The following is a 27826-nucleotide window of genomic DNA, read 5'->3' on the forward strand; positions in this document are numbered from 1 at the left end:
AGTCGATGTGGGTTGAAAACATAAGTAAAACCCCCAAAGAAGCACTCTCACTTTCTCATCTTTTGAAGTATTTTTCAAATTGTCATTGCATTAAAAAATAAACGTATTTTAATGTCTTCCACTGAGATGTGTATACAAAAGTTGAAACTTTGGGTGGAACATCTTTGTTAGAGGGGCAAGAAACAAAGGGGCTTAGGTAGGATGACAATTTTCAATACGACACATGACACAATAAACGTATTTGGATTGTAATTGTGTTACTTTGAGTTTGGTTTAAATTGTAATATTTGGGTTGTAATTATGTTGATTCAAACTAATATAATGAAAATTAAATACATCGTGTTCGTGTTTGACCTCTCAACTTGTTTGACTAACCGTGTCGTGATCATGTTATAAATGATTCGTTTAACTAAATTTGTTTGATAAATGTGTCATAATAATTTTATAAAATTTTAATTAAACGTGTCAAGCAGTATTGTGTCAGGTTTTAAATAATTTATTAAAAGAATTGCGCATATTGTGTTTCTACTCGACTCACAAAACATCGTACACATGTTTTGACCCTTTCATCTTTCAACTATATCAAATAAAAAATATATTCTTGTATACCAAATTAACATTTTTATGATAAGTTATTACATACGTATGAAAAGTCACCATTAAGTTCATGTAACAAAATCACACTTATAGACACATCCGCTTCATACAAGATTCAATTTCCAAATCACAGAGGGGGAGATGAATTTCCAAGGAGCTTTTGGTTTCAACTTTTATTATATTTATATATTCCAATTTTATGACTTTTTCTGTAGTTTACAGTGTAAGAAATAATTTTTTTTTTATTAAAAGAAAGAAACATATTATCTGAATAGATTTAAAATATCAATTAATTTGTGTGAAAGAACAAAAGTTAAAATTTGAACTGGGCTTGGAGGGGTGCGCCAGGCCCATGCTATGGTGCAACACATGGGCGACACTTAAAGGCCCCAATAGCAAGCTACTGTGGTGGACCCTTCCCCTGAAAAAATAAATTTAATATTGGGTGAGCCATTGGCCCACGTACCAGATATTAAACTGATAAGAACAGATACTACACTTGATCTTAGCCAAAAGGCCGAGAAAGGTATGCTTTGAATTCTCTTGAGCCGCTTGTTTTATAAGACAACTATTCACTCCTCTTTCCCTCTCTTTGTCGATGTGGGATGAAACCAAAAATAAATCCCAAGGCACAAGCTCTCTCTCTAACTTTCATCCTTTGCAGTATTCTCATCCTTTGAAGTTGACTTTGTAGATAGACGTGTGTATATATATATAATTCAAAGCAGCTTCAAAATGCATATTTTCTCTTTCATCTTCTTAAGCCCTGGGCAGCAAGACTTGTACCATCTATTTCCCTCCTTCCTCAAGTTATATAACTTGGGGATGACATAAATTTCTAAGCTTATGTTCCAGTTGGTAGGAGGAATGGAAGACAGTTCTAAAGGAGTCGTATCTATTTCTTGATAAATTTGGATACAGATAGTCTGGTTTAGCATGCTTACAATCACCGAGGGAGAGAGACAGACAGATTTCTGGAAGAAAGATTATTCATCAATTTAAATTATGGAAGCTTTTCAAGCCTGTGACAAAAATGCATATTGATTATGCTTTAAAAATGTATGATAAGGTACATCCACATATTCTACATATACAACAAAATTTGATCTATAAATTGATAAGTACCTTCACAATTCAACTGCAAGTTCTCGCAACCGCTACATTAAAGAGGAACTCTGTAGGATGGATCTACCATTCTTAAGATGAACAGGTTTCCCTCGTTGCCTCTTGATATCCTGCAAACATTGACTCAGCGATTTAACATAGATACAAGATAAGGTCAAAACAAATGAAATTGATGCTTTTAAATTCAAAGGCATGTCAAAGAAACAAAAGGAATAAAAGTTCCACTGTATAACTTTTTGCTATAATAAGGCACTGTAAAACAATTGGAGCTGATTCCGTGGGATAATAAGGCAGCCCGACAACAGAGAGACCAATATTGACATTGGAACTCAACATATGAGGTTTTCTCAACATATGAGTATATAATTAACCATGAAAAATATATTATACATACTGTTGAACTCAAGGAACGAAGGACAATTGTATTTATGATTGTCATATTGTTGTTATTATAATTTTTTTAGAGGTAGTATAAGCCCGCCTTGGCTTAATGTGATTTGAACACGGAGCTTCTCCTTCTGGGAATATTAGGAGATACCACTTTAATTCAAAAGCTGGTGATAAATTTTACTAATTAAATCAAACCTACTTTGATGTAAAATTCATTAAAAGTTGCCACAATATCCTCCACAACCTTTTTTCATGGGGTCAACACCCCATAATTGAGAATCCAAGGCAATCTCAAATTCACAGTTTTGTGACAATAAGCTTTGAGAATCTTTACCGTAACTCCTCATCCAAGTACGTGATTTCTAGTTGACCACGACCACTGCCACGTGCCTTTATAGGTATCTGAGAACCATTAAAATGAACTGTTTAAACAAGTTTGACTTTGTTTTAAAAAAAGTGGCAGCAACAAAAGGTGTTAGGAGATGCTCTTCTTTAGTAGTAGACTACTAATGATGATGATGGTAAGAATAAGAGCAACAGCAATGATGATGACAAAGAAGAAGAAAATACCTTGCTCCAAACAATTACACTTGGACAAGTTTTTTTTTTTTTTTGGAAAGTTACACTTGGACAAGTTGAAACAATAAAATCCTTACCCAAAAAAAAGTTGAAACAAGAAAATCTTAAATTTTGTTGATGATTTTATGAGAAACTGCAAGTACGATTTGTTTTTGAAATTGTAGATTTTCAATGACATGGTTCAATTAAGGATTTTTTTAAAGACAGAAATCCAAAGCTGACAAAAGTGTGGAGGGGAGTAGATGTAACTCTAGTGCTTGTCCATAAGTAACCACATGAACTCAGGTCATTTAGAAATCCAAAAAATTATGTATCATCCCAAAAAAAAAAAAAAAAAAAAAAAAAATTTTGTTTGTCAAAGAATCGAAGGAATAAAAGTTACACTGTATTTTTTCCCCTTGTTATACAGTGCTATTATAATCCTCCTACCAAAGCAACAGAAATGTTCGTAGAGCTTGTTTGAAGAATTATGAGCAAACTATAAAATATGAGTTGTATATGCTATTATGATTAAGATTGTAAAGATGTAACAGTTGTGTACCAGCCAACAAAATTGATTGTAATTCTATTGTTTCATCATATAATTTAGATCTCATGAAGGAATTTTCTTAACTAAACATACATGATGTGACTATCTGAATAAAATTAAAATCTTTACAGAAAAAGCAGAATTTCACTTACCACACCAGCAATTTTGAAAGCATCGAATTTAACAGCCACCCTTCTCGCATTTAGAGGTACTAAATTAGCAGTGGCCTGCAAATATTGGAGAGTGGCTTCAAACTTGACGGACAAGCTTAAAACCATTACAAGTTTATAATAACCGAGGAAAATCGGCACCGATATTCACCACAGATAGTAAATTACAACCACCAAATTCTTACAATATGAGATTAGCCTCAGGAGTCAGGATCAACTAATAAAACCTTGGTGTAACTACTCTGAACTAGAACCTATTTCAACAAGGAGCTACAGTGTCATTATCATCATCCTTGCCTTTAACCCAAATGAATAAGGTCGGCCAAACAAAAAGCTAAAGTAGCATGCACAAAGCAGCATTGGTCTTGTATGTTGATGCTGTCCTATTCAGTTGGTGTTCATTTCCATTTTAGGTACCAAATAACAGACACTAAAACATGTATTTTCAATCATATAAAGCTTATTGAAAAGCAACTAGCCTCCATAAAACTGTTTCAAAATAACATAGAACCTCTATTAACAACATCGCAGTGTCCTGAATGCTAGTAAAGATTTATATCCTTGAGGGGAAATGTATTTCATAAGACCAAAATGATACACATTTTTAATACTAAAATCAACCATTCAAACAGTCTTTTATCAATTATCACATACCAGAAACCATGTTAGCTCAAGACTTTAACAATGGGGATGAACCATCAACACACGCTTTCTAGGAGTTGAAAAAGTGTCGCACCAAAGAAACAACTCCGGCCTAAAATTGTTTTCCTTTTTTATTATTATTATTTTTACATTTCATGCATGTGGGATGGCAAAAAATGCATGCTAGTACAGACGAAGAATTCTTAGTCTAGATTTCTGATTAAGTTTGATTTATTATAACTATATTATGGACACCAATTGTATTAGGTGAATGATTTATCTAGAAACTGACAAACAATTAAAAGGCCAAACTCTACAGCGATCAAATGACACCAAAGTACACAAATGTTGTTTGAATGCTGCATGTGAACACTTGAACTTGACCAACTAGATGCTAGTCAACATTCAGTTTACTTATTTGCTGAAAATCATGAACTTAAGAACTGGAACTGAAGTTAATGAATTAGAAATAAGAAAGAAGGAAATGAGATGGTAAGCAAAAAGAATACCTGATTGAAAAATGGCCAAGTTTCCATGTTCTGAGCCCTTAAAGTATCCAAATTAATTGCTTGGTAGATTTTTCCGTTTGCCCTAAAGAATTTGGGCCTCTGTCAAAATTTGTAGCAGGAAGAAAGGTTCATGAACAAATTTAGAAAGAAATAGTGATCATACAAACAAACAAACAAACAAACAAACAAACAAAAAAAATTAAAAGAATGCATTGGATTGGAAATAGTCAACTCTAGTTGTCTGCATCAAAAAAATAATACAAGACTAAATGCAGATAAAAGAGATAATTCCTTAAATAAAAGAGGGTTCAGGGCAAACAAATATCTAATCTAAACAAGAAAATAGTCTGATAAACACATTAGACAGACATCATTAAATCTAACAACTATATGAGGGAGAAATGAGTAAAACATCCTATAAAGAGAAAAATTATTTTTCATTTAATTCCAGATGCATACAGATTAAAAACCAAACTTTATCTGCATTCTTCTTAGTCAGTATTCAGATAAAAGAGGTCAAAAACCCTTTTATTCAAACAGTAAAACCCTTCTGTTACCTCGTACCTGTAAATCTGTAATTCCAGAGGTTGAAAAATTCGACTACAAATGGGTTGTAATAGGTGCAAGCCCTGAAAAAGAATGCTTGAAGCGACAAAAAACTATTTGCCACAAGTGTATAGATGATCACCTCAAGATAAAAGATAGGAGGACTTTCTTAGTAGGTTTCATTTCTTAGAGGCCTTCAAGGCACATAATGATGTAAATTTTGATAACAAATATGGCCACTGGTGGAGTAGATTACTAACTTGGTCATACCTGGGTTTGAAGAATTGATGTAGATGTTGTATATAGAAGTTCCCACTTTCCATTCAGCAAATTAGACTTCAGTGGCTCCTTTGTTTTATTCATTGCTTCAAGTTTACGTGCAATCTAAACAAGAAAAAAGAAAAAATCCAGAAATGTCAAGATAGAAATTCTAACTCTAACCTAGGACATGTAGATTAATGAAAAAAGTATGAGATACCTTCTTTTCTCATTGTAACCAAACAATATCCCTTTTTTATTTATTCACAACGGCACAAATAGTATGCACATGGTTATGCATTTCCATCACACGGAGACATGAGTTGACAGTAAATATATCTAATGGGACTTGAAGACAAACACTTAAATTAAAAAGAAAAAAAATTGTAGAAAAAGAATCATGAAAGAAGTTGAAACTGTTCTTCGACATTGGGGCAAGCAAGTAATTATCATAACTGTACTAAATGAAGTATGGCAAATGAACTTGAGTTTGTACGGTTTAGTTAGGAATAGGTAACACAACAATTTGAAAAAGTATAGATGAACTAAATCAAGTAATACCTAAAAAGTAGGAACCTTTTGTAGGAGGCTTCTGTTTTACACTATAGAGGTGGTATAAGAGCGATATGGAAATGGAGAAATGAATGGTACAAGGAAGGCTGTCTTAGAGTTGGAACCATATGTGATCTTATAAAATATATAAATTAAAAAATTAAAAAAAAAAAGAAAGAAAGAAAGAAAGAAAAAAAGAAAAGAAAAAAAAAAGGCCTCAGAAGTGGGGGAAAAAACATCTAGTGACCCTTAAGTAGGAGTCCAGCAGACTTCTTTCAGACAAGTAGAGTTAACAAATTAGCATGCAAACATTGCAAGGCTACTAGACAGAACCTAAGCTCAAGTTTTACTTAACTGTATTAGATATATATTTGAAGGGAGAACAAGAGAGTGGGAAGCTTATAAAGGAGTTAAATTAATAACTTATTTTCTCAAATAACATATAAAACAGAAAAATACAATTTTATAAACAAAACTAATGATATGCTCATATGCAGATGGCCAAATGTATAGAAGAGTAACAAAAGCAGAAAGAAATGGCCACTATCGAAGAAACCTTGATGATGAAATGAAGTGGTGAAATGCTTTCAAAACATAAAATGGTAATGGTATAGAACTTTGCAAAATCACAAAAAAATAAGGATTTTTATTAGAATATAAATGTGAAAGCATAGGGACAGATGGAATGCCTCAAACCAACTCTATGAACCTTAAGACAACAACAAAATATTAATCCTGTTAAATTACCAAAATTCCACACAACTTTTATATCCTAAAAATATCCTGAATATCACAAACAATTCCCATAAAAAATTAGAAAATTCCCACATGAGTTGAAAATTAAAAATAAAAAATTTGAATAGATGATTTCTGACATGCATTGTGATTTTTCACTTTTATTAATTTCTGGGTTCTTTCTGAAACCTTAACCACACACACACACACACATATATATAAATTGGGGTAAAACATAAAATCACCTGATCGACCCGTTCTTGATCTTCAGTAGTGGCCTCGGCGCCGCGGTCGAGGGGAGCTATGGCCTCGAAGAGCTCCTCCTTGAGGCTCTCACTATCTTTGCCTTTCGTCAAAAAGGAAGGAAAGAACGAAACCCTAGTTCTCCACCTCTGATGACCAGAAACTTCAAAGGGTTTGTTGTTGGGGATGTATTCGATCCGGGTGGTGGTTGATTGGGGTTTTCTTGGAAATGAGAGAAGTGGGTTTGATGTGATGATAGTTGCTGAAGTGTGAGAATTGAAGATATGATGGGTTGATGATTTGAAAAAGGTATTATTGATATTGTCGTTTGACAGAGTAACACAACAAGAAGAGAGAGCCATTTGATGATGACTGATCTGATTTCAAATCTTAGTTTTTGTTGATTTTGTTTATTTTGGTTGACAGTGGATAGTGTTGGGGGTTGTTATCTTCCATCATTTCTAGTTAACTTCCCGCCACTAATATCTCTTGCTATATTTAACCCAAATTCTACTCGGTGCACATTTAGATTCAATAACTTCTTATTTTTATAATTAAATAGGAATATCAAAACATAAAAATAAAAAATTATTAAATAATATTCGTTTTCTTTAACTAATTTTAAGAAACCTCTTATTTATCAAAAAGTTGCAATTTACAACTTTGACGAACATCAATAATTTGATTGTTACTCATGGAATTCATATTTTCCCTTAATAATGTCCATTTTATTGTTAATTTGTCGTATAAATGGATTTTGATGAAAGATGAACTGTCACTCAAAAAAATTTACCCAGAGGTAGCCACTTGAATCGGAGTTGCCATAATATGAAGTTCATTGTCAAAATTTCCATATATAAATTAAGTTTTTATTTTTTTATTTTTTGTCGATGATGATAGTGTTGAGCTTTTTACCCTTATAATTTATGATGAAATATATGCAATTCTCCATCCCACGTACACAGGGCAATTAGCTTACTTGGTCACGAGTTCGTTTAATGGATTGGTTTGGGCTGGGTAACAATCTCTGACCCAATTGCCCTAGAAAAGTTATAACTAGCTCTTAAAATACCCAAGCTCACCAAACAAGTTTTTCACTACCCTTGTGGCACTAGTTCCTGCTGGTGTAATGTTTCATCCTGTCTAAATGATGTACCACAGCTAAATCTTAAACATTAAAAACTGGGGGAAGAGAGATAGAGGATTGTTCCTAATAATATTTAACATGAAAAACAATTTTTTTATAATTCTTATTACAATATAAAAATGTGACTGCAATTAATGCAACTTATACCATTACCCTATTCTTTACACAGTAATAACTTGGAATTAACTCCACAGGAGAAAATAGAGTTCAAACCCCATTATCTAATGTTGTCTATCAAAAAAGAACTTTGTGTCATAGTATGTAGTTCTTATATAGTACATGTGAGCCAAAGTGCTTGAGCAGAAGTTGGGAAGTTGATCCATCATCCCTTCCAGACGCTTGAAGTGCTGCAATGTTATTCCAAATTCAGACGGGAACTCGGTAAGATGGATCAATCATTTTCAAGATGAATAAGTTCCCTTTGTCACCTCTTGATACCCTGTCAAAAGACAAAACAATCATACTTTTAAGTATAACACGGTTCATAGTAACAAAGCAATTTTAAATAGCAAAACTCTCTTTTATTTAGTGATTAACTAACCATTTTTTTGTCAACTAGTAAATACAGTACAAGCATGAACAAGCTTTAGCCTTGATATTGATATTAATATGCATTTAAGATAAATCTAAATTATGATTATTTGCTTATGAACCTTAACCAATAGGCTAATAAAGAAAACTACATATGCAACAGGGGACTGAAAAGGCACATATATAGAAAATGGAACATTAAAATGGTTGGTGCAAACACAAAGAAAAGGCATGAGAATCAGAACTTTGAGACACTGTGAGTTTATTGGCAAGCAAGATGAAGATGTTCAAGTTCTTTTACTTCCTTTCCTTCTTTTCTTCTTCTTCTTTTCTTCTTTCCCTCTTTGGATACAGAAATCCAAGCATGTAATTCTACTAACAACATGTCTTACTACTTACGAGTTGACATTATAAATCTTTTTATGGATAATAAGATTGATAGACTAATGACCACTGTCATCTAAGTCATGAAATCAGTAATGATTATGATAGTTAGTTCCCATCTTTTATCATGGCAATCAGAGAACAGAAACTTAGAAAAGTACTTTCAGGAACGAAGTCGGGCTCAAAAGACAAATCAAGCATGATGCGGTTTATCAATTGAGCAAGGGAAAGCTCATTTGACTCATTTGCATGACTTCGAATTAAGAACTTAACTAGCGCAACACACCTTAGAACTATCAAGTTTCTTCAACACAAACTGTTCTCAGAATATCGGGGTTCCTTCAAACTGACCCTGGCTCAATCCCGTAGAAAATTCCAAAAGGATTCTGAACTCATAGCAGCTATTCAGTATTTTTGGATCATAAGATCGTTGATTGATCCTAATTGGTATTTAAACAATCATATATTCAACCCATGGAAAGAAATTGGGGACGGAAGGTTCCCAACAACTTCTTTTAATCCAAATCATATATTCCATGAGAGGCGTCTTCTCAGTAGACCTTCCATAAAATGTATCTATGATGCATCTTTGATCCCCTATCTATCTCTCAGCAGGTGATTCTAATAATAAAAGTTTGTTTTATTTCTTTTTATGATATTTTTTGGTTCTTATGTAAGAGTTGGTGTTATAAAAGAACTACATATAAAGTGTTTCAATGAGGCCTAAAGCCAATGGATGGCTGTTTCACCTACCTACATTGATATGTCATTCTCATTACGAACTCTAAAGGAATGTTTGGTATATAATGGTAAACTCAATACAAAAACTCACCGCAACTCTTCATCCAAATAAGTTATTTCCAGTTCACCTCGTGCTCTTCCAGGTGCTTTAATAGGAATCTGTACACCACAGTGACATCAATCACGTATGTCAAAAAAATTAATAATAGAGAATTTAGTAAAATGTGCAAATATGTTAGATTTTTTAAGGCATGTGTCACAAGAATGCACAATTTGGAATATAGAAGCTTCACAGGTACCTCTTTTCATCTTTACTATGAAGTATGAACAACATGCAGTACAAAAGATAAAGAGAAACAAAACAGAAGGATGAGAAATCCTTCACAAGGAGTGAAATTCTTTCATTCATTTTCTTAGGAACACATACAAGATTAGTCACTACAAAAAGGATAATGGTAACCCCAACATTAATTAATTCATTTTTATTTCATCTCTTCTTCCATCTGAACGTCCTCATTTAAATAAATCATCTTAGAAGAATGTTATGAAGTAAAACTATCTAAGCATAAACTTCCATTGTATAACTTGAATGAAAACAGATCATTATATGCGAAGGATGATTTTTATGTTAACCTTCCGTCTGGTTCGAGTACATGAAGAATAAACAATTGAGATAGTACCAAATAATTAATTAAGGGGCATTGAATGTGATGAATTAAAAAAATGCTTTAAATCAAGTCATTTTTTTATTTTTTTTCAAAAAAGATTCTACAATCCCCAATATTCAGAAAGAGGTGAATTCAGTGTCTAGGGAGCACAAGCATTTTGCATGGAAGAATTTAAAATGTCATGAACCTAATCAAGAGTTGAAATTTGAAAAAAAATTAAAAATTTGCACTTAAAATGATGATACCAAACCAAACCAACTCTGAGTGCAATAACATTTTATAACCATCCAAGCAATATGTTCTGTGCTCTTATCTGATTGATAAACTTCCACTAAAAGGCACCAAAGGGGCACAACCTATATATATACATACATACATATATATATATATATATATATAGAGAGAGAGAGAGAGAGAGAGAAAATAATACAATACAAGCTGTACCCTCATTTCTCGTAAAAAAAATAAAAAAATAAAAAAAAAAATTCAATCGATGATCTCTTTATTAAAGGGAGCCTAACGTAATGTGCTTCACTTTCAATACTGAACTCACCCCTTCAGAATAAGGTAAACAACATCACTTACCAAGCCTGCAATTTTGAAGAAGTCAAATTTCACAGCCACCTTTTTTGCATTCAAAGGAGTTAGATCTGCTGTTACCTAGAGAAGATTGAAGTGAGATTAACAAGAATATGCTGGTGCAATGCATATCAATGTAGAAGAATGATTTCAAAATCTCATGATACAAACAGAAATTATTTACTTTATATAGTAAATAGCTTTAGATAACTGCCTAGTCCAGCTTGACATGCAGAACTTCTAGAGCCAGAAAAGTATATTAACTTCAGTTCATATGCTTGCTATAAATAGATAGATGACCAAACTCCCTAGTCCATGGTATGGATGACCCTGGAGTGACATAGTATGAAAAATCACACAGGAATTGTTACGAGAACCAGGCTATATCACCCATATGGTTTTGTCATCTTGGACCATCGAGGAATGGTATGGTCCAGTACTCAGGCATGGATGCTGTAATCAACTAAGAACAACCATGGAACCTCTAAAACACCTTCTTTCTATGTTGATTTTTACCTTTTTACTATCCATGCTTCCATAAAATTAATCTTGTTTTTAAGCAGATATACTGGTTGGAAAGATCAAAAATTCAAAATAGGATTCGACTCCATAAACAATGACATTGAAACAACATTTTTCCCGGTGATACAAATTAGATAAGAAAAGAGCTTATTTATAGAACAAATAACAAGGACAGGTAAAATGACCGGAGATGTATATATATATATATGACTGGGGATGGTTTGTGAAACAGTATTTCATAGGTTAACTGGGCTGAAGCACCAACACCTGATCGAGGTGCACGATGAGGGGAATGCAGTATACTTGAATTGTAAATTGTGTTGAAAGAAGTTAATGAGGCTCGAACCCCTATAATATTTTGTACCATAAGTTAAACAACACCTAATATAAGAGTTAATCAAATTACCTGGTTGAAGAACGGCCACGATTCCATATTCTGGGCCCTAAGTGTGTCCACGTTGATTGCTTGGTAATTTGTTCTTGATCTAAGAATTTTTGGTCTCTGTAACATTAATTTGTGAGTAGTTTCAAATTATAAGAGCAAGAAGAAAAAAGGGGAAATGTCCTATTGTAAATATTAACAAATTGATCTGACAACATTACAGGAAATATTAAAGCATCTAATAAGGCCCACAAGAACATAAGAAGAAATTGAAAGCAAGGAGAAACTTTAACTCAAGCAAATACCTGGAGATAACATAAACACAGTAATTCAACCGATACATTTATAATAGATGTTTAGCTTCCACCCTGTTCAGTCTGCCCTTTTACACGACATAGTCAAGGTCAGTTAAGATCAATGATATTAGAGTTTGTATTGTAGTTTCTAATATCCAATAACTGTTTTCACTTGAATTTTGTCATAAATATTTTTTGCTCTATTTTCTATTCAATTCTAGGTTGGCATTTTATATCAGTTAGAGATTACAATGCAGAACCTCGTTCAAATTTCATCCCGTCAGGCTTAATTTTTAAACTTTCTTTGCTCCCTTCTTTTCTTCTAAATGCAGAACCTTCTCATATTAGTTTGCTTGGTGTTCATAAATCTGCTTTCCCTGTATATACACTAGATTGTGAAATTTTCTCCTTGTCTTAATGGAGTTCTTATTAACATCAATAAACAAAAAACGTATTTAACCAATGTTCATTGACAGTGCACACACAAGAGGTTTGTGCACATTAAGCTTTTTTTTTTGGTCCCAATGCACATTAAGCTTCCAATTAATGGACTGTTTAATTTACTGTTTCTATGTTGATGCACATTCATTTCCCCTTACATTTTGTAACATGTAAAAGAAAGATGCAAGATAGGATCATATTAAGCAAATACAAACAAATTTAACAATGCACTCCAATTCAATAATATTAATGTACAGCATCACATATTTTGAAAGACATCAGTATTCTGAAAAGATATGAAATATCCATGAAAAGGAAACAGATGAAAAATTATATCACTTTACCTGTGTCTGCAAAATTGAGCTTGAAGTTGTGTATATAAGTTCCCATTTTCCATCCAGTAAGTTAGATTTGAGGGGCTCTTTTGTTGGATTCACTGCTTCAAGTTTGCGAGCAATCTAATAAAAGATTATTCCAAAGAAAAAAAAAAAAAAGATCGAAAATTAAATATATATCAGGAATCAATGCCACTTCATCTCATTTCAAATGACAACTTATTATACAGTTTTTTTTTTTAAGATCATGGAAACAACAAAACAAGTACCATGATCTTCACAACAAAGGTTATTATTTATGGTAATTGGTAATCTAGCAGAAAATCCATACCTACCAGCCAAGATTTAGAAGTTGATACCACAGAACGATAGCGCCCTCAAGAATGTGAAAGATAAAAGGACACCATGAATTCAATGAAATTATATAATTTGAACAAAGTATCAAAAGGAAAATTTCTAATATATAACTTGAGAATCAACAGAGAGCAAAACATGCATTAGAACTTTGAGAAGCTTGCTTAGTAAATAGCTGCTCAAAACAATGCACTTAAAATGTGGAAGGCTAAAGAGGAGGGGGGGGGGGGGGGGGGGGGGGGGGGGGGGGGGTGGGGTGGTAATGTCTCTCTTTTCATGTAAAGTGAAAAAATAAAAAGAAAAAGGGCCAGCATAGTGCAAGGGGCTCCCGCCATTGAGGGGTCTGGGAAGGGTCATATGTTCGCAGCCTCGCCATAGAAAGGTTGTTTCCAGTTTCGAACCCATGACCTCTAGGTCACGATGGAGCAACCTTATCCTCATTTCAAGTAAACAAAACCCAGTAAAAAAAAGCTCTGGATAGTAAGAGTAAGTCCTGGAGACCACATTTTGCCTCAATAATGAAAAAGTATACGTATCAACCTAGGGTTCTTATCTTCTTGTCAATCAAAACAAGTGCAAGGAATTAATAATTTACGGTCCTAAATTTTGAATTTTGATTGATTGGAATCACAGCCCACCAACTAAGTAAAAACACCAATTTTTGCATTCCCTTTTTATTTAAGCCAATACAAATAACACAAGACACAAAATTAGATTTTCGTAGGTTTTCTTCACAACCCAACAAAGGAAAGAACAACATAAATTACAACAAAATGGGAAAGTCTTGTATTCCAATTTACAATGACAAAAAGATAACAAATATTCAAGAAAAAAAGAGCTGAAATTAAAGGAGCAAGTGTTAAACAAGAAACCCAACCTGATCAATTCTTTGTTGGTCTTCAGGAGTGGCATCGGCACCGCGATCGAGCGGCTCGATGGCCTCAAGAAGCTCTTCTTTAATGGGTTTGGCATCTTTGGGCTTTTTCAAGAAAGTGGGAAAGAAAGAAACATGGGTTCTCCATTTATCAGGAGAGGAGGTGGTGGAGAGGTTGTGGGTGGTGGGTTTGGTTGCAGGGAAAGAGAAGGCGGTGAGTGAGGATTGAGAATGGAGGAGTTTGGGGAGTGATGAGTGTGTGGTGAGGATTGTGTGTGCAGTGTGAGAAGATAAGGCCATGGAAATGGAGTGTTGAGGTGTTTGTTTCCGAGTGGGGTGTGTGACATGTTATCATACAGGAATACTTGCCGGAGTGAGGTGTTTGTTGAGGTGTGTGACATGTTACCATTTGGTATTAGAGTTGGTTGACAAAGTGGTTAATATGAGGGTAAAATGGTAGGATTATTTTATTGTGATTGTTTCAAAATTGAAAGTATTCTCTAAAAATTGAAATTAAAAGTTCTTGCCTACATGATAGTATTGGATATTTGAGCAGTATGTGCATCATACATGTCTATAACTACCTATGACTTACTTTTTAGATAAGTTCAATACACAGTGTGCACTTAGTATACTCAATATTTTTTATTTGTTTACATAATTTCAATATTTATTACCGAATTGTGAAAAAATATTCTGACCTTCCACATGTCGGTTTCTTAAGTAAGAATTGAAGCTGAAAACTCAAATTTATGGAGAATTATTAGTCATCCAATTACAATCCCAACCTCATGTATACTTAAATAAGAGGTTATTGTTATCGAGACAAAATAATGTTTTTCACATGTTGCAGTGAATAGAATGGAAAGCCAATTTTTTTTTTTTTCAAAATAAAATATGTAACAATTTGAAGTCAGAAATTTAAACTTTTCATAAGAGAACATCAAAGGAACTTTTACCAAGTGAATTGTGAAGATCTCCCTCGTATACACGAGTTGGACTTTCTGTCAAAAAAATATCCCGTGGAGCCTCGTAGCTTCCCAGGTAAAAGGGTAAAATTGTGAGTATATAGGACTTTAGTTATTAAAAAATAAATAATTATAACAATAAAAAAATTAAATAATTAAAAATAAGACTGATAAACAAGAAAATAAAAAGTCAAATTGGGTGTATGCGTTATTTTCACACTATTTGTGCCCTTAAAAACAACATCATCGTCCAATAATTAATCTCCCAAAATTAAAAGGTGCAAAGTGGGCGTATGCCCTTATTTTTTGAAAAAAAAAAAAGGAGAGAGACAAAAGGATACAAAATCCCAAACGAGTCCAACCAACAATGCTACAAATTACATCATCTTCTTAAGTTGTTGCCACTCCAATCAGAATATTCAATCTCCACCCTCGGATTAAGACTAAAAAATAAAAATCATCAAATCAAGACCGTTTATCCTCATCGTCATGATCATCCTTCCTCCTCTTCCTCCTAGCATAGTTCTTAGTATGAAAGTCAATGAAAAGCGCCAAAAGCGAAGCGTTGAAAGCCGCATTGAAGCACCAACCCCACATCCCGGAGCACCCTAATCCGGTGAAATGGTAGTACAGCATCAAACCCGACACCGCAAAGCTAAACACGAACTGCCCAATCTGACAGTCTGTCACCAACCTCTTCCACCACGGACGCCTCCCCATGGCGCACAATAGATAGTAGGCGTACATTAGCGTGTGAACCGAGGCATTGGTAACGAGCGCCACGGGGAACAGGGACTGCGAAGTAGACAGCCAAAAATAACACATCACCACCACCACCGCGTGGTGGTACACGTGGAGGAAGGAGAGCCGTCTGATGCTCCCACCCAGGATGATCAGGAGGGTGTCGACGAATTCGACGATTTTGGAGAGGTAGAAGACGTAGGCCCAGAAGAAGATGGGCCCACTGGGGGGTGTTTGGTTGCGGGGGAAGCAGAAGATCCAACGGTGGTGAGGCATTTGGGAGAGGGTGGAGAGGGAGCCGCCGACGGCCATGATGAGGGAAAGGAGGAGGATGAGGAGGTTGTGGGCGGCGGAGATGAGGCGGAGGAGTGTGGGTGGGAGAGGAGGGAGGTGGAGGTGGTATAGAGAGAGAGTTAGAGAGAGATAGGTGAGGATGGTGAGGGCTAGGAAGGTTGGGGAGGAGCCCCAAGTGTTGCCTGGGGACCACTCGAAGTGGGTTATTGTTGGGTGGTCGACTAACCAGTAGTGGAGATTGGAGGAGATGAAGTCCATCGTGTTCGACACGCGCCGCCGTAGAGAGAGAGGGGAGAGAGTTTTTTTTTTGTCTTCCACCAAGTCTCCAAGATAGGGTGATGCATTCAAATTTTTTTGTATAATCGATGTGGGTGTGCTACCACCACTGAATTATTCCAACGGTCCAAAATCCTCTTATATATCCTTATATATGTATACACACATTAGTATATAAATACTTCTATAATAACATCACAAATGATCAATCCTTCTTTATTTTTTTAAAGAAATTCATATAATATAATTCAAAATAACTCTGACAGTCAATTATTTTTGTGTCATCAAGGGCCATTTAGTTTATTTATTTTTGAAAATTTTCAACATTGACAATAAAACAACAGTTTAAGAAAAGGTTAATTTTTTTATTTTTATAATTCATCCCACAAGCTACGTGTGCCTCTAAGTCCGGTAACAACACCCACACAAGCTGTGTGCGCCGCTAAGTCCGGTAGAATACCCGTGTGAATGATAACCCTTCCTATGCTGGAAAAGTTTTGATGGTGAGATTCACGATATTAGTATTACTCTTTGGCTTCGTTTGGATTGATGGAATTGAAAGGAAAAGTTATTGAAAAATGCTTCATTTCTTTTTTCTTTTGAAGGCTTCAACGATTATACCAAATGGGCCATGTATGATTGAAATTCTCTAATTTTTTTTCTTTTTTAATCGATTCTCAGCAGAATTTTGAGATTCTCTAAATTTCTGTTGCACTTCTCTAAATTTATTAAACTTCTATATTGACAAGCATGCTTAACCTCAGAAAGAAAATGGTGACTTCTATCTTTGTTTAACTCATTTTTTTGTAAAACCCTAAATTGTTCTCATGAAATCTAGGCATTTGTTTCAATTACCTAAAATTCCATAAAAACCTCCCTTGGAAGATGAAAGAACAAGTCATTTTAAAATTTTCATATTGTCAAACAAATCATATACTAGTAAAACACAACTCTTTTTCCTGCTTTTAAAAACAAAACCATCTGGATACAATTCTCAACGGATAATCTACTTGACAAAGAATTCAGATGAATGCAATCCAAAATACAGTACTTTCATATCGTCAAAACAATAATCTACTAAAAACTATGAGGAAATGAAGGGGGTAAAAAAAATAAAAATAAAAATAAAAATAAAAAATCTTCCCGGATATTTTCTCATTACAGTTGAACAACACGTGCCTAATGATGAACCTCTACCTAGGATTATCATCGAACATCTCTCAGCTGCTTTTAGTTCATGGGTTATGGAGCAAGTCTAGGTCAAATCATCAGGCAGCAAAAATGAACATTTGATGGTAACTACATGTAGACTAGCTATGTTCAACTCGTCGCCACCTTTTTCCTGACAATTCTCTTTCTCCTAGCCTTAGGAGGTGGTGCCTCCCCCGCGGCAACAGAATCGGTCTGCCCCTGTTTGATGCCAAGAAGACCAAGCCCAGAAACAATGGCATTCTTGGATATGAACCAATTTGAAGAAGGCTGAGCAACTGCCTCGGACGGCCTGTTGTAAGCCTTCAAAAGATCATCTGACTGAGCCAGTGGATCCACCTCCACTCCAAGCCAAGCCCGCCTTAATGTCTCTCCTAACTGAACGTTTGAAATCCTGCACATGTTAAAGAAAAACATCAAATAACAATGCATTATTATCAAGTGGTCCACAGAAGTCGAGAGAAAATGCATGTAGCAATTTGTATGTCAGAACTTTGGCCAAAGCAATTTGCACGATTTATCAAAGAATTGCCAAATATGCATCTCTCCAACATTTCCATCAAGGGTGTGCAAAACCACTCTGAAATCCGGATTGCCTTGAATATTCTACAACAGCAATAGATTGTTCATTTTATAGGTCGAAGCAATAACCCAAGAGAATCCTACTGATACTGAATTAGGAGGTCAAGTCAATATGACGAGTGATACAAAATTGAGAGAGTTAAATGAGAACGTATTAGGACTGAGGATATAGAATACAATATAAAACCATCTCAACGAAAATGGTAAACCAGTTAAATGAGTTGAAACTTTTAACAATATAAGCACAATCACGGAGCATAAATGGTTAAAAAGCTGAAAAGAAATATATAAGTGAAAACCTGCTAAAAATTGTAACAAACAGATGCGCAAAAGAATAGTATAGAGAGAAACACGGACCTCATGGCCGTGCTAAAAATTAGTGCCACTCCGATAACATCAAAATGGTTCATCATTGTTCTATCAATTCCACATAAAAGCTGATTAAACAGGTTTTTGGATAGACCAACAAAGGCTCCATAACCAAGCGCATTACTACTCACAGTTGGAATTGTCACGGATAACCTGCCAAAGTAATGATTCAGAGTTTACTTTCAGGATGATTGGTCTGGAAAAATAAAGGCACATGTTGAAATGGAAAGAAACAATTAGTAAATAAAAGAGAAACATGCTTAAAAGAAATTGTTTACCTTCCCTCCTTTTTACTGGCAGAAAGTTTTGACAAACCACCTTGAGCTGCTCCAGCTACAACTCCAACCATACACAGCTCTGCAGCCTTGTAGAAGAAAGAGTGGATTCTCTTTTGCAAGTCAAATTCTCTAAGTGGATAACTCTTCTCAAAAATGTTGTTTGGGAGCTTTTGCAATGTGTTCTGCAAATCAAATCGAAACGTATTCCCATATGAACGACAGGGGGCAAGCGACCAAACAACAATTGCATTGCATGCTGTCACTGTGAGAACATTCATGAGTGCAAGATCCCATTCCTGCTTTATCCTACAATAAGGTAAAACATTCATTAATAAGCCTTAAATATCAAAGAATTTGGATCATAGATATATAGAAAGTATATACCTCTCTTTGCGACTTCTCAACTCCCACCAAACAGAACAACCAATTGTAGCAGCCTGCTCGAGAAGGAGCTTATATAAAAATGCAGGATCTGCGATCATCCTGCAAATATAAAGATGAATACAACAGAAATCAGTTGATTGCTAAAAGATCATGTTAAATGTGCACTCAAACAAGTTAGCAAATTAGCAATTTACTGCCGAAGATACTATTAAAGAACTGGGACATGTCTCAATTATACAAATGGGATACACATCTTAAACAACATGCACCTATTAATAATTTCCAAATTCCCAATGCTTCAAAAGTTAAAAGGCAGAGACTAAACTTCATATCTGACACTTTTTCTTTAATAATATTTATTGTTTTACGTGGGAGATTGGAGTTATTCTTTCTCAAGTAATTTCAATATCCATTATAAGCTCCATACCTCATATGGACATATGAAATTGCCATTTTCCAAAACTAATAAGATTTAAAATCTTTTGAACATCCTTACAACCAAATAAGAAAATCTAATATCCTACAACGGCTTCCTTCATTGATAAGATCTCCTATGACACTGGCGCAAAATTGAATATTTTCACAGTGATTACAGCTAGGCAGTTGAAATTTGACACTTCCTGGTTTACTCCTCAGTGTAGCTGTTCGTGCATATGATGAAACCACTCGTGTTTGTATCAGGCAAATCTCGCTGAAATAAATAGCTTCTTGAAAAATTTCTTATATCTTACTGCCCATGAAACAGAACTCATAATGACAGACATCACTGGGAGAAGCCAATTTTCAAACCTGCTTCTCACCCAAGCCTCACCAACTGGTGTCTGTAACTCATTATGTACAGTATTAATCAAATGACTCCCTATGTACCAAGTGCCCCCTCATGGGACACTATTTAATTTTATATGTTCTTTACATCTAAATAATCTATTAATTCCTTCCTACTCTACCTATTCTTTCAATAGATAAAAGGAAATTAATACAGAGTACAAAACTTTTGCACACACATCATATAAACACATACAAAAAAATAAAAAATAAAAAAATAAAGGAAGAAGAAACAAAACAAAGACCATATACTGATCTCTCCCAAAACAAACTACAGAAGAATTATCCAAATACTAAGGCCTTCCCCTAAGCCAAATACAAGGAAGACAACGACATATGTCCAAATCTCAAAACTGGCAACCCATCTATCTGAGATACTATTACAGGAGAACTGAGACAGTATTAATTATACAAATGTGATATGCATCTTAATTTCTTAAATCGTTCTGGTAGGGATATTAAAGGAGGGACCCATCTATCTTTAATACTTTGTCACTTAAGAGTAAAATGCATAACCAACATGCACCTATTGATAACTTGCAAGGCTTGAAAAGTTAAATGGCAAAGACTAACTTCATATCTGACACTTTTTTTTTTTTTTGTTAAGTACCATATCTGACACTTTTTATTCAATAATATATATATACATACATATATTTTAGGAGAGATTAAAGTTATTATTTCCCAGGTAATTTCAATATCCATTATAAGTTCCATACATAATCTCTCCACCCTAATATGTACATATGAAATTGCCATTTTCCAAAACTAATAAGATTTAAAATATTTGAAACATCCTTACAACCAAAAAAGAAAATCTAGCATCCTACAACAGCTTCTTTAGTGACGAGCTCCTATGGCACCAGTACAAAATTAAATATTTTCACAGTGATTACAGCTAGGCAGTTGAAATTTGACCCCCCTTGGTTTACTTCTCACTGTAGCTGTTTGTGCATATGATGGAACCACTTGGTCTTTAAATCAGGCAAATCTCGCCGAAATATAAAGCTTCTTGAAAAATATCTTTTTAAATCTTACAGCTTATGAAACAAAACCCATAATTATAGACACCACTGAGAGAAGCCAAACTTCAAATCTGGTTCTCAGCCTAGCCTCGAAAACTGGATTCTATAACTCATTGTCATTTACAGTTTTAATCAAATGACTCCATATGTACCTAGTGCCTCCTCATGGGGCACTATTCAATTTAAATGTTCTTTAAATCTAAATAGTCTACTTCCTTCCTAGTCTACCTATTCTTTCACTAGATAAAAGAAAATCAATACAGAGCACACAACTCGTGTGCGCACATCATATAAACATATACAAAAACAAAATACAGAAGAATTATCCAAATACTAAGGTCTTCCCGTAAGCCAAATACAAGGAAGACAACAACATGGGTCCAAATCTCAAAACTGGCAACCCCACCCCTTCAAACATTCACATTTTTCTCTCATTACATGGCATCAAAGGCACAACAGGCTGCTTGCTACACTGGTTTGACTTTCTTTTTCACTCTATATCCTGCCAAGTACTCAAAGCTTCCATAGTTGTTCCAGACATGACTAAGTGAATCCCGAGAGAGAGAGAGAGAGAATGAGAGAAAATAGTAAATGACCAACAATTTCTTCATTGAATGCAACCCTTTGAAAATTGACAAAATCAAGTCTTGTTATTGACTGCAACCTTATACAGGTCTAAAGCTATCACTTTAAAGTGCCATCCTCCCACCAATGGTCATGCGAAAATCTGACCCTTGGCAGTTCCCACAACAAATCTTTCCTAGTCTATTAGGTCAGAGGTTTCTATAATAATTGTACAAAAGTGGTGATGCTAACCTCTTCAGAGAAAATTTAAAAAGGAAAGACAGAAAAGAAAGAAATATTCCCTAAATGAATGGAAATGTAAAAGAACAAAGAAAATTCTGAACATACCCTCTGGAGTAAAATAGGAAAAACAAATAACAAAAATAGGAGAGAGGAGAAAAAGATGTTCAATATAACATAATATGGAGCACGAATTTTAATATTTAAGTAATTGCCAAGTATTTAGAAAGACGAATTTGTAATTTTAGCACAAAATCACACACGGAGAATGCACATAAAGAATGATAGAACTTAAAGAAGTCAATTGATAAATCCTTTGAATATGGCAGCTCTCTATTAAACTTACCTGCCAATGAATGCCCTAGATATCCCTTGAGGAAGTGCTCGAGAAATAAACCTAGCAGTGGTTGGCCTCGCATTGATTGCTAGAAATCTTACCATTTGAGCTGAGCTGATCAAACCCTGAATAGAATATCACACATCAGAATCCAGCCTCAAAATCCCCATAAAGCAGTGTAGAACACGAAAAACACTTTACCATTTCATAGGCTTGTCGGAGTCCAGCAGGCAGGTCCATCATTGACCTCTGCCACTCATTCAATACCGCATCAACAAATTTTCGATCAAAAAGCTGGCAGAAAGTTCACTAAAATCATCATTTGGAACTAATACTATTAAGTGAAACACATTTGAAGAGAAGAAAAAAGTTTAATCTCTAGGAAATTTGAATTTGTGCTTTAACATGGATAAGTTTGTCAACCTCTTGAAGAACAATCCGCCTCCTAAACAGTCCGCCCTCATCGCCATCATCACCTTCATCAAAGTCATCAAAGTAATCATCGTCGTCACCATCATCATCACCTCCGTCACCACCACCAAAATTGATTCTTTTGCCAATGTCACCACCGCCTCCCCCAATTGCAGTCTGCGATATCACAAAAAGATGAGCCAATATCCCAGGATTCAGAATGGTCTAACAGGGAACCAATGGGATAAACCAAGTCAAGCATAGTGAAGTTCAATTACTAAACAAAAGAACAAATTTAAACCTGAGTAATCAAACTTCTATGAGCACCTATTTCTTGCCCTCACAACTCACAAGGATTTAAATGGGACCCACCTATATATGGTTAACCACCTTCTTTAGCACTTTTAAACAGGTAGAGACATTTGTTTGAAAAATATCCTAGTGACCATTAGATAATCAAAATAGTCTCTTTTTTTTTTTTTGATAAGTAATAATCAAAATAGTCTTGAATGATTCCTTTTCACTTTTCAGAATTGACAAACTTCTAATTGAGTCTTATACGATGGTTCCACACCAGCAAACTCATTTGGCATCCAGCAATAGTATTTACTATTCTAAGATCCATCATTAGCATCCTAGAGGATGAGACTCATGCATATTGTTCAATAAATCAATAGTTGAATGCATCTCTCACTTTATATCTCACACATGTTACTCAAGCCAAGCAGTATAAAAGAACTTCAGAACAACATGAACTTTGTAATGGTCTTAAGACAATAATACAGTTTAGTTGTACAAAAACATACGAAAAAGAAAAGAAACCACTGATAAATATTAGACCCGACTAACATAGATTCGGTTGTATGTTGGGTGATGCTGTGTCCAATGACTCCAATTATTGAACTAAATATTCATATAACATTTCTCTATCACATGTTGGGGTGAAATATATTTTAATATAACAAGTAGAATTTCACATACACTTAACCCACTTTCAAAACAATAACATGACAAAAGAAACATAATAAGATAGTTTTATGTACAATTAATTGAATTACCGGATATACTAGTTAGGTACATGTCTAACCAAGCGTGTCTAACAAATAACTCATCCTTAAGTCCGAGTGTTGCGTGTTCGACACAAGTACCTTTGTTTTTTGAAGAGTCTGTGCAATATAGTATTAAACCACGAATGTAAATCAATCAGCAATGTAATAACTGTATACCTAGGCCTGATTGACCATGGTCATGATAAGTGTGATTAAAGACAAGTAAAATCAGGCAATTTTTCGTCTAGGTTTTTTTTTTTTTTTTTTTTTTTGTCATTTATTTTGATCATTCAATTCAACAAAGCTTTTCCCAGACTAGATGGGATCAGATGCCTGAATCATATTTCATACATTCTACTCTATATCTAAGACCATAACCATAATCAAAATACACAGTGTTGTATATTTCCTAACACTACTCATATTAATTTTGGTCTTCACCTTCTCCTAACAATACCCTCATGTAAACCATGTTATTCTCCCTACCTAGTGCACTTGGTGATCTTCTTTATACATATACAAACCATCTTAATTGTTTTACTTTCATTTGATCTCAAATGGGTTACTTCAACCATTCATTTCTAATTCTATCCTTTTTTTTACCTTGCCGCACATTCATCTCAACATTCTCATTTACCCCCAACACTCTTTATACATATGTTGTTTCTTAACTACCCAACATTCTGCCGTATAAAATATCCCCAGTAAGCATTACAATGAAACTACAGATGCAGTAAAAAAAAAAAGGCATCCGAAGACAATTTTAAGACAATCTTGCAACTTACAGAATATAGGGGTTGTCAAGTAATAGCATTCATGCACTATCATACACACAAAATGAACTTATTGCTCTAATAGTTAAGCCAAGTAAGCGAGGAAACTATTATTCAACTCGTAAAAGCCCAAACTTCTGTTTGGTTACTGAGACAATTGGGGGAAAAAATATGAGGAAAACAACATTGTCAGCCATAATTTCAATATCTCCAGGATAAGAAAGTAGCCACCGCAAATAACCAAAAATTCACATTAGGCACAAGTCATTCCAATTCAGAATTTCGTATGATTTCCTTCAGTTTCTAAGAAACCAAACGGAGTATAAACAAAAATTTCAGAAGAATACAGACCTCAGGACTGGACCTCATTTGCTGCTTCTGCGACGTATCGAGCTTTGACTTCTCAAGAGTGACCGTACCGAAAGCACCATACTCTCCCTTCATAACCGGACTGTACATCACCGACGACGAAGAAGCAGTCGACGACGACGACGATGAATCAGACGGTGGGGATTCTCTGAAGCAGCGTTCCAATCCAGCTATGGAATCTCCGTCAACCACCGCCGGCGACGAAGCCTTCACCACAAAACATTTATGGACCTTGACGGAGGCGATAAGAGGCACCGGCGGCCGGAAAACTGGCTTGAATGGGGGAAAGAGGGGCTTTGCTGATAAGGTTTTGGTGGTTGGGATGATCTGAGTGTTGATGGGCATCATTAGGGCCGTTTGGAATACTGCGTGAGACATGTTTAATTTTCTTGTTTGGATAGAGAGAAAATTTTGTTCAGATTTTCATGGTAGAAGGGAGAAACCAAGGAAAAGGGCGCTGCGAGTTTTGGGTTTGGTTTTGCTTCTCTCTCTTTGTGATTTAGAGAGAGAAAGTAGAGAGAGAGAAATTTAGATTGGGATTGGGCTTTTGATGGAGATGGAGGATGGCCGACTAACGACAAACCGATCCGGAATAGTTACACCAGGTGAGTTGACTCGGGATTTGGATCCGTCGACTCAGCCGGCCCTACTTGAGGCGACTCGGTTTACCAAAGCGCTCACCGGCTGGTCTTCAAACGTACTATTTGGTTTGGTAGGGTATTACATTACGGTTAGTTGCCTAATTATTTAAAAATAAATATAAAAAAAAAAAAAATCAATTGCAATGATTGGATTATGAGTGTTCCTTTCTTTTTTCTGTCAAAAAAAAAAAAAAAAAAGTTCTATTCCTTTTATTTATATGGACTAATCTAACATCATCTTACCCATGCACAACTAATAGATTGAAAAAAAAAAAAAAAAAAAACAAAACACAAACAAATATCATGAAGTTTTATTAATTTGTCGACTATCCAATTCATTTATTAAAATTAAGGTAGTACAAATTTATGTATAGACATTTTAGAATATATAAAAATAATAAAATTTTAATATAGTTAATTCTCATAAGAATTGGTGAAAGTTTTTTTTACTGTCATTTTAAAATATATAAAAAAATAAAATTTTAATATAGTTAATTCTCATAAGAATTGGTGAAAGTTTTTTTACTGTCATGAGTCTCATGGGCCCAGCTAATTGTTTTGTTTGACTTTTTGACTCGAAAATATTGTTAGAACTCAAGTTTAAAACACTAACCATCTCATATCCAACGTGAACCATTTATTACTTGATTTTTTTTCTTAACCATCTTTTCATATAAAAATTGAATTTCATTAACAGAGATTTAAGTTAGGGGAAAAAAATTACAGAGATATTGAAATTAAAATTGAAATATGAAAATAATTACGACCACAGATAAAAATGTAAAATATGTTTTAATTAAAACTTCTAACACCTGGATAGATTTTATACCTGTTGATAATTAAATTTTGATCCAAATTTAGTGGTATACCTAGGAATTTGGGGGTGGCAATTCGTGTTCGTGGATGGTGTTCATGTCATGTCGTATTATACTAAATAGGTAAACCCAAATCTAATCCATTTAATAATCGTGTCAATAATTCTCAACACTAACCCAACCTGTTTATTAAACAGATAAACGTGTTAACCCGTTTAATGACTTGTTTATCAAAACGAGATATTTAATATTTAATCAAATACTAAATAATAGAAAAAAATTGTCATAATTAACCCAAATATTTAAAATAAAAAATATATATATATATATATATATATATATATATATATATCACAAGGCACAAACAAGGTTTATGTTGAAATGGCTTAACTACCCATAGTAATTGGGTTTAAAGAGGTAACATATTATATATGTCATATTTACGATTATAACATGTCGAGTTAAATGAATCAAAAACAGGTTACACGAATTAAACCATTCAACTCTAACCCGATACGGTTTAGTAAACGAGTTAATTGTGTCGATCCTTTTATGACACAAACTCATTCATGCTAAATCCAAATTCTTTTAACTCATGTCGTGTTCATATTGTATTGTCATGTCGTGTTATAATTTGCCACTCTACTTATGATTGAAATATTAAACTCGATAACTTGTTAATTATTTGAATTTGATAATCCATTAACTAAAATCCATTAACTAAACATACCGAATGTGCATTATAGTAATATAAAACATGCTATAAATATATTATTAAATGTTATAATATATAATATTTACATATTATAAATAAATTTATCATTATTTTTTTCTTCTTTTTCCCTCTTGGCATTTTTCTTCAACAAAGAATCAAGTATCCAGGGCTTTTTTTTTTTTTTTTTTAATCATTTGTTATTCAACCTATTTGACTTCTCCTTTTCTTTTCTTTTTTTTTTTCCCCCTTTTTTTTTTATCATTGTTTGTCAATCTCTTTGGAAATTATTTCTTCAGAATATATACTTACAAGTCGGATTATCAGCTTAGATATCATATTACTAACAAATGAAATATAGATTTATTTATTTATTTCGGAAAATCAAGCAAACTATATACAGTATAAGATATTACAAAGTGAAAACTTCATAAAACCCCCCTTTAACTTTTAATTTTTGGCAAGAAACCCCTCTGAAGGATAAAGTTAACATAAAATCCTCATAAGTATAATATGAAATGCCCTTTAATGTAAATTTAAGAAAATTTAGGCGGTCTTAAATTATTTCATTTTAGATATTTTTTAAAAAATAAAAACAATAAGAAAATTAAAAATTATTCCAAAATATTTTCATTTTCTTATAGATGCACCATTAAAAAAAAAATTGATTTTCTTTTAACACCACTATACCGAATTAGTTATTTGTATTAATTTTAATTTTATATTAAGATAAATAATTTTTTTAAATTTATATTAAGGGACATTTTTGTCATAATAACATCACTTCACAGTAAATTAAATATATAGGGGGGTTTTATGCTAACTTTTTTTATAG

The 27826-nt window shown here is 34.0% G+C and overlaps 4 protein-coding genes and 1 non-coding gene across 8 annotated transcripts; all 5 read right to left on the reverse strand.

The window, feature by feature from the left end:
• Positions 1 to 928: 928 nt before the first annotated feature.
• Positions 929 to 7339, reverse strand: LOC132294337 (probable plastid-lipid-associated protein 4, chloroplastic). Of its 4 annotated transcripts, none has more exons than XM_059792162.1 (7): positions 6878 to 7338; positions 5358 to 5471; positions 4542 to 4640; positions 3373 to 3447; positions 2447 to 2514; positions 1723 to 1832; positions 929 to 1571 (listed from the first exon to the last, which is right to left on the reverse strand). In XM_059792162.1, the coding sequence occupies exons 1-6, from the start codon at positions 7235 to 7237 to the stop codon at positions 1760 to 1762; spliced, it is 789 nt and encodes a 262-aa protein (XP_059648145.1). In that variant the 5' UTR covers positions 7238 to 7338; the 3' UTR covers positions 929 to 1571; positions 1723 to 1759. The 4 variants fall into 4 exon arrangements, with proteins under 4 accessions (XP_059648145.1, XP_059648144.1, XP_059648143.1 ...); XM_059792161.1 differs by having other exon boundaries at positions 929 to 1619; XM_059792160.1 differs by lacking the exon at positions 929 to 1571 and having other exon boundaries at positions 1623 to 1832; positions 6878 to 7337.
• LOC132297616 (U2 spliceosomal RNA) lies at positions 932 to 1127 on the reverse strand. Its single transcript, XR_009479317.1, has one exon. It is a non-coding gene; the product is annotated as a U2 spliceosomal RNA (small nuclear RNA).
• A 755-nt stretch (positions 7340 to 8094) lies between the features above and the next one.
• Positions 8095 to 14490, reverse strand: LOC132294339 (probable plastid-lipid-associated protein 4, chloroplastic). The gene is made up of 6 exons (XM_059792164.1): positions 14133 to 14490; positions 12911 to 13024; positions 11854 to 11949; positions 10932 to 11006; positions 9770 to 9837; positions 8095 to 8461 (listed from the first exon to the last, which is right to left on the reverse strand). Exons 1-6 carry the CDS (start codon positions 14427 to 14429, stop codon positions 8389 to 8391), a joined length of 723 nt encoding a protein of 240 aa, XP_059648147.1. The 5' UTR covers positions 14430 to 14490; the 3' UTR covers positions 8095 to 8388.
• Positions 14491 to 15268: 778 nt separating this feature from the next.
• LOC132294336 (elongation of fatty acids protein 3-like) lies at positions 15269 to 16518 on the reverse strand. The gene has a single exon (XM_059792159.1). The coding sequence runs from the start codon at positions 16388 to 16390 to the stop codon at positions 15563 to 15565; it is 828 nt and encodes a 275-aa protein (XP_059648142.1). The 5' UTR covers positions 16391 to 16518; the 3' UTR covers positions 15269 to 15562.
• Positions 16519 to 17342: 824 nt separating this feature from the next.
• LOC132294341 (protein RETICULATA-RELATED 1, chloroplastic) lies at positions 17343 to 25353 on the reverse strand. Its single transcript, XM_059792166.1, has 8 exons — positions 24806 to 25353; positions 22645 to 22809; positions 22423 to 22515; positions 22231 to 22346; positions 19231 to 19329; positions 18847 to 19152; positions 18557 to 18721; positions 17343 to 18011 (listed from the first exon to the last, which is right to left on the reverse strand). Exons 1-8 carry the CDS (start codon positions 25199 to 25201, stop codon positions 17729 to 17731), a joined length of 1623 nt encoding a protein of 540 aa, XP_059648149.1. The 5' UTR covers positions 25202 to 25353; the 3' UTR covers positions 17343 to 17728.
• Positions 25354 to 27826: the final 2473 nt, after the last annotated feature.

The sequence above is a fragment of the Cornus florida genome, unplaced genomic scaffold, assembly GCF_030987335.1.
Source record: "Cornus florida cultivar Cherokee Brave unplaced genomic scaffold, ASM3098733v1 CherokeeBrave_3.0.0_Hap2_Chr02, whole genome shotgun sequence".
Taxonomy (NCBI): Eukaryota; Viridiplantae; Streptophyta; class Magnoliopsida; order Cornales; family Cornaceae; genus Cornus; species Cornus florida.